This window comes from Cryptotermes secundus, unplaced genomic scaffold, assembly GCF_002891405.2.
Source record: "Cryptotermes secundus unplaced genomic scaffold, Csec_1.0 scaffold952, whole genome shotgun sequence".
In the NCBI taxonomy this organism is placed as follows: Eukaryota; Metazoa; Arthropoda; class Insecta; order Blattodea; family Kalotermitidae; genus Cryptotermes; species Cryptotermes secundus.
Window position 1 is genome coordinate 110,981 of NW_019736410.1, and position 8,883 is coordinate 119,863.

Genomic DNA, 8,883 nt, shown 5'->3' on the forward strand with positions numbered 1-8,883 from the left:
ACTGTAGAATTCACCAAACCAAATTCGCGGCATACATCAGCTTTTTTTCTTCCATTTAATATTTCACGAATCACTTTAACTTTCTCTTCAATGCTTAAAACTTTCCTTTTCATTGCCATGTTTTTGCTACTGCACTTCTCTGGGTTTAGGCAGGAACACTATAGGGTAAGTAGACAATGTGATGTCCTGTTAGACGAGATTCTAGGAAAGGAATGCAGTTAACAACCTGCCGCATCCTCTTGCACTATTCAGCAGTCCCACCCCACACCCTTGTTTACGCATAAAACCCACGCTCCTCTTGCAGCCCGTGGTCGTATTCTTCCGGGACAGTCATGTCAGCAAGTAGAGAAAGTGAGGGTGGGCAGACACATCGAACTTTCCCACGATATCAGAGAAATTCAGGAATGAAAATGACGTTACATACGAGGTTGATGCATTTGTGCATGTCGTACTAAGCAAGGTATAAAAACGGTTGCTTTATGAGGAATTAGTTCTTACCATTGAATATTTGACGCAATAGACAAGGTGTCGCAGAAACCGATGTTGCTATAACCAAGTTTTACTGTATATATATATGGATACACACACATATTACTATTAGTTTAAAATATACTTTAGAGAGTGTTCTACTGCACTGTTTTTCGATCTCTCTGCCCCATAGTATTCTTGTCATAAGTGAACATATGTTAGAACAATCTGTATTCTTCTGTTGACCTCTCATCAGTTTTTCTTGTATTTATTTCAGTTCCCGAAAACATAAATCTGTCTACCAGTTTAGCCAATGTGTCATTAACTTTTACTCTTGATATGTGTCTAGTTTCCTAGGTAAAGCACACAGACCCAAATCTCTACTGTCACCTCCCTCATATCACACTTATATAAATTACCACTGGCACCCAAGACTCTAGTTTCACTGCACCTTACCTTTAAAATGGGGGAACTACAAAGTCCTTTACATCCACAAAAACAGTTAACAAGCCACCACCAATCCTTAGTTGTATTTTAGCATCCTGTTGCACTGATTCATATTCATAATGTGTATGTATTAACAGTCTTCAAGTGCATACAGTCCCATCTATCACTTCCACACTACATGTTTCAGCAGTATGCTGCCATCTTCAGGTGTATCGATCTGTCAACTATTTTACTGGTTGCTTTTATATGTCCATTTACAAATAATATTAAATTTGTATATGTCCTTATATAATAGTAAAGTTTATGTATTTAAAACTTGTTAAAACCTATTATGTCATACGTCATATTTTAAATTCGTGTGTATTATTGATCATCCATATGGGGGTCGTTCTTCTTATGTTTCTAATGTTGTGTGTATATTATGTCTTATGATGTGTTCTACTCTTGTGGCTGCATGCATTATAACGTTGGATGTGTGTGGATTTTGATTTCATTCCCACCATGTTTAGACTGGCACCCTGAAGGAAAAGCAGCAAGTCCACTAGAAAGTTGTGCAGGAATACATGTATTTTAAAGACTATATCTGAGTAAAAAGGGAATGGAAAAATTAGGCAATTGGGTCTTCAGCATAGCATTAATCATTGGAATTCTCTGTTTGTACAATCTATAACTGATTAAGACATCAATTGCATTCTTCTACAACACATACAACAGTTCAAGTAAATTAACTCACTCCTAACAGCTTCAATAATGTTCGGCAATATATCAATGGAAGGTCTTCCAAAGAGGGTTTCAGTGACATAAGAATCCAAGTTTTCTTGTATCTTGCTGGCTGCATGTAATATGGCAGCCAGAGCTATCTGTGATGGTGCATACAGGAGGCATGCATCTGTGAGGAATGTACGCTCCAGCAGCTCTTCAATCCCAGGAAGCAAGCGATCTGGATCTTTCAGTGAACATCGAGTCTGTGGAACAAAATGAAGGAACATGAAATGAAACCTATTCAAATATAACTCAAATCAAACTTTGCAATTTCCTCAAAAATAGCTCATCATAAAAAAAATGCTATACGACAAAGTACAGAGATGAGGAACAGAAATGTGTATACAAAAAAGGTTGAAATGGACAGAAGGAAAACTTTAAAATCAAGCAATACAGAATGCCCAAAGCTGACTATTCACTACTTCTTCAAGAAGGTCATCATTAAAAATTGATATGTCACAATGTTTCTGGAAATCCATACAGATAATTAAAAAAAGAAAAAAGAAAATATTAAAATAAAGAATTAGAAAAATTCTTTTGAGCATGACTGTCTATTGTCTTTTCCGAGAAGGCCATTAATAAAATGTTCATATCCACACTGGAGTGTACAAACAAACCAGGATGTGACATGATCACTCCCACTGTACACATCAGGCTGCAACCCCCCCCCCCCAAAAGTGCCGATTAAAATAAACATAATTGTTTCCTATGCATCAGTATATGTCTGAGTAGGACTTCATAAAAGTGATAGCATTACATGAATGACAACAATATCTGTGTTTACAATTGTTAGCATCAACTGTATTAACATTCCATGGAAGACCTTGGCTGATCTTGTTCATGTACGTACCTTAATGTCGACGAGTAGACCAGTGACAGGTCGATACGGATTGTGCACTGTGAGATGAAAGTTGAGTTGTTGCATCAGCAGCAGCTCATCATTCAGAATTATATCTGATGCCTTCTCTCGATCACCCTTGATGTTTGCTACAAACTGCTGTATTGAAATGTTGAACTCCTCTACCTTACAGGCTAAGTAAACACATGTGACCCTGTAATAACAATACTGCATTCTAACACACATGTACTCTTCACTACATGTAAATGTTGTCCCTGTGCTTAACTAATTAAGTACTATGCCATGAAGGTGTATGGGGGAGTGGATGTAGAGAACCACATTTTCTTGACCCCAGGACTAGTTGAAGGTGAGTGGTCAGCTTCATGCCCCAGCCGCTTTACACCCAGTGAAAAAGCCCTGTGCCCATTGGATAGGATGTTGGGTTGATCCAAGAGCTGGTCAGGATGCAGAGAAGAGAAAATTCTTGACCCTACTGAGACTCAAACTCTGATCGCTTGGTCGTCCAGCCCATAGCCAGTCGCTATACTTACTACACTATCCTGGACTACATGTGAATTTGAAAAATGTGATTTTGTTTTATTGCGATCAATTAGTTTAGACCAATTTCAATTAAGAGTTCTTGCTTGCTTACAATCAGGACAGGCAGGGTGAAGGGTGAGGAGATGATTGTATGGGTTTGCAAAGGAGCACTCAGAAGAAGGAAGGGAAAGAAGATTATGTTGAGTTAAATGATTTTGTAGAACACGGCTATCGGATAAATCGAGGAACATACGTGATGGTGTACAAATACAGTCATAAAAAGCTCTGAATGGAAAGAAGTTTAAAGAAGTGTGAGACAAAGCTGTAATCTCCTACCAATATTATTCATCATATATACGAACACAACAATGCAGAAACATTGGCTGACCAGACATCTCAATTACATGAAAGTTTAACACTGAAAGTATGCCGCTTGCTGACGATCACATCCTTCTGGGCATATCTTATGATGAGTTACACTGCTTGGAATACAAGGGGGTACCCAAAAGAAACCGAACTTATTTTTTTTAAGTTATTTATTCAAATATAAATCACTCCATCCAATGTGACCTGTAAGTTTTTTACTACATGAAAACTCAACACCCTTACATGTTTCGGTCTCTGTGGACCATCTTCAGAGGGCAAACATCACTACAAATAGGAAACCACCATCACATAAGTTGTTTAGACGTAAAGTACGTACACTTATATGCTACAATACATAGTACACAAAATATATTTGTAATTGTTGGTGTGACGGACCAGAATGAAACAAATCAAACTTATTTATTCAAACTTTAAGCACGAACCTTCAATCCCCTTCAAAGTACTCTCCACTTACACTAATACACTTGTCTAGTCTTTTATTCCATTTTTCAAAACATTGTCTAAATTCATCTTTTGAGATGCTTGACAGCGCCTCCATCGTTTTTTCCTTCACCTCAGCAACATCAGCAAAACGCTTTCCTTTCATGTCTCTTTTCATTCGAGGAAACAAAAAAAAGTNAGACAGGGCTGTGTGAGCAGAGGCATTGTCATGATGGAAAAACCAGTCACCCGACTGCCACAAATCTGGCTGCTTCCGCCGCAAACTGTTGCACAATCTTTTCAAAACTTCCAAGTAGAAAGCCTGGTTAACTGTGTGACCCAGCGGAACAAACTCTGAATGGACGACTCCTCTCACATCAAAAAAACAAATCAGCATTGTTTTCATGTTTGATTTTACCTGACGAGCTTTCTTGGGGCGAGGTGAACTTGAAGTCTTCCACTGGCTTGACTGTTCCTTTGATTCAGGATCGTAAGCATAGCACCAGGTTTCCTCACCAGTGATAATTTTTGAAAAAAAAGTTTTGATCATTTCAGGACTCTTCTTTCAAAGCACAGCATGCTTCCACGCGACCTTGTTTTTGTTCAGCAGTCAGCAGTNCATAGCATCGTCCTTGTACGCCGTTTTTAACATTTCAAGAGTTTCTGTTCCACTTTTCCCGAGCAAAAGGCAGAATTTCACAGTCGCACGCTGTTCACGAAAATCAGCCATTGCAAAAACGACGATCACACAAAACAGTTGTCACTATAAACTCTGCCGAAACTAGTCCTTACCTTCTGAAGCAACGGTAGTCGGCTTATCGACTCAGGAATGTTAGCTCTATGCGCTCATTGCGGCAAAACGCGGTACTACAAAAGCTCTGCCCACAAAAAAATTAGTTCGGTTTCTTTTGGGTACCACATCGTACAATTTCAATAATATAGTTGCAGAAATTTCTACGCAGATAATACTGAAAACACTCAAATTATGGGTTGCAGAGAAACGAAATCAATTCCAACAAAGATATGCAATAACAATGGGATACTGGAACAAACTAGTAGTTTTAATTATTTGGGATATAATATAACCTACAAAGGAAAAAATGACTGAAATGACATGAACATTCTGTCAAAATATTAGGAATTATAAACCAGATCTTCAAACCATCACCAGTTAATAAGCATATAAGAACAGAAATTCATAAAACACTTGACCAACCAACATCATTTATATTACTGAGCATAAACCAAAAGAACTGAGAAGAGAAACCAGATATCGGAGCAAGAAGTTCCGGAAAGAACTAAGCACCTACTTTCCTCTGATACCACACGAACCACCCAACAATTCTTCTATTGTTACATGCATTCGTTGCTGCGGAAACATTTTTACCAAGCCGCTGCCTAGCAACACGCATACACACAGACTGATGGAAGGGATTTACGAAGTGTACCGTTGAGATGAGCTCAGATGCCATGACATATATACCAAGTTTCATAAAGAAAGTTTCAAGCATTCAAAAATTAATACAGGGGGATACACAGAAGCACAGATCTCATAAGCTTACTTCAATTTCTTCAAAATAAGGGAAGCTGCCTGAAAAATAGGTTTCATGAGGTCTGCAGCTGCACACTTTGGGACCACAAGAAAAATTAATAAATTACAAGTGAACTACATATTACACAAATACCAGAAATTATATAAGAAACTGGAAAAGACATGTTGATAGAATCAGCTGCCATGACTCAAAAAGATCTTAAAATATTAACTGAAATAAAAAAAAAGTTTTGGAAGAGCTCTGAAACAATGGAATGATTCTTTTTGTAAATTCTGTTAACAATTCATACTGAAACAGGACTCAAGCTAAAATCAAAACAGAACAAACTCGAGTTGGTGGGATCTCATATAATATATGTCAATGCTGGAATGACTTTAATGAGCTAGAACTTACAGAATTTCCTTCGGGTGATAGTCCATGACAGAGTTGTGCAAGTAGAACCTCTTGAAGTAATGGAAAGCTGTTCCAATCACTGAACGTGGCATGGGCGGGTTAAACCGACGGCAGAAATCTCTCAATTGCAACTCATACTGTCGCAATAGGAGTCTCTCATCAGCTGCACTGAGGAACGTCTGCTTGCGTTGTTCTTCCTGAAAGTGGTTATTAGTCTCTCTTTTAATTCTCTCCATAGAAGTATCTAACTATAGACTGATAAACATAGATATTCCATGTGATTAGGTAATGTATCCGTCAACACAACAAGGAAAATGGTATCGCAATTAAAATCAACATCACATAAATTGAATTTTATTGTTTACCACTATATGTTTTGGTCCCCTGGGACCATCATCAAGCAGTTTATGTAATAAATATGATAAAGTTAATTGAAATCTCAATATAGACCCATATTGTGGTGCTATAGAAAAATATTAGAAATACTACAGTATAAAAGAATTTGTACAAAATATTAGTGGAGGTAATTAATTGGTGTTGTATATTATGGATATAACATTTTATAATATGAATAAAGAGTGAGAAATTACATGAATAAAATAACTACAAGTCTTAAAAGGCATTAAAAATATTATTTATAGTTTTTATAATAGAGGTGCACTGCGCCACAATATGAATCCATATTAAGATTTCAATGACCTTTATCGTATTTATCATACACATTGCCTGACAATGGTCCCATGAGGACGGAAACATGTAGCGGTAAACAATAAACTTCAATCTATGAGATACTAATTTTAATTGTGATACCATTTTCATTGTTCTGTTGATGGATAAGTTACCTAACCATATAATTATGACACACAACAGGATGCACACTATAAAAATGGCTATTCCAAAAAAAAAGAAAACCCACAAAAACTGCCTAACACTCTGAAGCATGATATTAATCTATGCAACATTTAAAAATGAATTTCTTACTTAAAAAAACATATTGGACCTCCATTACAAACCCAACTGCTTAATGATCTATTTATTTTCGCGGTCTGTTTAATGATGCCGTCCATAGCTGAGACTATATAGTGCTGAAAGTTAAAATGACTAACAAATAAGAAATCTGAAACGTTGAGGTAGAAAGCAGTTGTGGCCTGAGGCATTTCTCTGAAGGGATACTAACAACACGTGAAACTTGTCGGGATATTTGGTGTCCCATTCGATATTTGAATGAAGGACCTCCCAAACACAAGTTGGAAGCATTATTACTCAATCAGCTTGCTTAGTGGTTAATACTGTTTAGGGAAATAATCGCTGTTTATTCAAAGTTACAATGTTACAAAGTTAAAAATTGTATGAACACATACGGTCATATTTGCTCCATGCTTCAAAACGAATTTTCTGTTTGCCTCCTGTCTTAGACGAATTAAATCTGTCTCATCAACAAATGTCCAGTATTTCTTTTGTGTGCTGACAGGAAACATTTTTAGTTCAATCACTACTGCAATGTTTGTAAACAGCTAAAAACATGCACACATATATAAACACCTTACAGACACAACCACACACCATATGCAACAGCATCAAACTAAAAAAAGCGCAGCAGTGTGGCACTACTCTGATCACTCCGATTGTGGACATCGTGCTCTTCAAGAGTCATATTGCATTTAAAAATTAAGAAACATGGCTGATTAAATGGTACTGTTAAATTTAAAAAGAACAGTTTTAAGTAAACTACATATGCTGTTATATTAAATTGTGCCAGGTATATTAAAACGACAAAGTGATATTAGGGCTAATACTTTTATCTATTGGTACAACTGCTCTTCTGTCACGTACGTTTACACATGGTGTCATCTAGGAAAGGAACTGGGCATGTCATATACAATTCATATGTAGTGTAGAGCATTAACGGGAGATGGAAGCAGGAGCTGTAATCGATAACTACCGACATCTTTGCTAAGACTTCAAAATTATTACAAGGTTCGGTTTATAGATTACCACAGATGCGACGATGTAGGGCAGTGGTTGACAAACTGTGGGGCGCGACCACCAGTGGGGGGGCGCAGCATACTTTCTTACATATAAAAATTAAAATTTCCCTAAATCAATTAGAAAAGTAACAAAAAATATTGTGACATGCTGACCCCTACCTCCCCAGCGGTACGTGGCGGTAACGTAACGCTCGCGTTCTTACGGTAATAGGCGAGTTCCCGCCCCGCCACTCCCCTCCGCGGTGACGTCACCGAGGGATATCGCGGTCGCTAGGCAACGCGAGTCAACAGCGGCGACGTTACGATAGTAACAGCGGTTACCTCCGCTAGCGTTACATAGCAACACAGCGCCAGGCAAAAAGGGTGCCTATTACGCGGCCGTTTTCCGTATGGTCCGATCGAGGCTACATGAGGCGCAGCGAAGGCTATTCAGAGAGTTGTTGTACTGAGTTGTACTGTGACAGCCGCCGAGTCGAGACGTAGAGTCAGCCAGTCAGTTGTATTCTGGCATTTGGAGTGTACTAATTGTGATACTGCAGATAGCAGTAATCGTCAGATTGTAATTTGGGTGATTGTGAGAGCGGATGTGAAATAAAATTCGCTACACCGAATACATCGAGAATTTATTTGTCGCGATATACGCCCGATACGCGACAATATATAGAAAAACATTTGATGAGTACAGGCTTTAATAACCATGAATTTCAAAATAATTAATAATTATTCTTTTTTTGCTTTTACACTCTCGATTGAACCATATGTGAGCGTTAATTCTCAGTAGTTTTCTTTTTGTATTAGTATATTGATTTACCAGTCTAGCTTGACAAGCATCTACTATTTTGAATTGTTTCATTTTTGGTCCATTACGCTATCAGTTTTTGCTTTTACACGTTCGATTGAATTAACGCTCACATATGGTTCAATAGAACGTGTAAAAGCAAAAATTGATAGTGTAACGGACCAAAAATGAAACAATTCAAAATAATTATTCTCTTTAGCGGCAATTATAAAACGCGTATGCCAGAGACAGCGTTGATAGTTTGGCAGCAGCCGCATCCTTTTGCAGGCAGCACTGTACACGCGCAGC

The 8,883-nt window shown here is 37.8% G+C and overlaps 1 protein-coding gene across 4 annotated transcripts in view; it reads right to left on the bottom strand.

Annotated features, from left to right (window-relative positions):
* Positions 1-7,382, bottom strand: part of LOC111869926 (cyclin-H) — a 28,967-nt gene extending 21,585 nt beyond the window's left edge. For all 4 annotated transcript variants that reach the window (XM_023861816.2, XM_023861813.2, XM_023861817.2 and 1 more), the window contains exons 1-4: positions 7,170-7,382; positions 5,809-6,005; positions 2,528-2,729; positions 1,649-1,880 (exon numbers count right to left, since the gene is read on the bottom strand). In XM_023861816.2, coding sequence (XP_023717584.1) covers positions 1,649-1,880; positions 2,528-2,729; positions 5,809-6,005; positions 7,170-7,286 — 748 coding nt within the window. In that variant the 5' untranslated portion in view covers positions 7,287-7,382. The remainder of the gene's footprint in view (positions 1-1,648; positions 1,881-2,527; positions 2,730-5,808; positions 6,006-7,169) is intronic.
* Between the last annotated feature and the right edge of the window lie 1,501 nt (positions 7,383-8,883).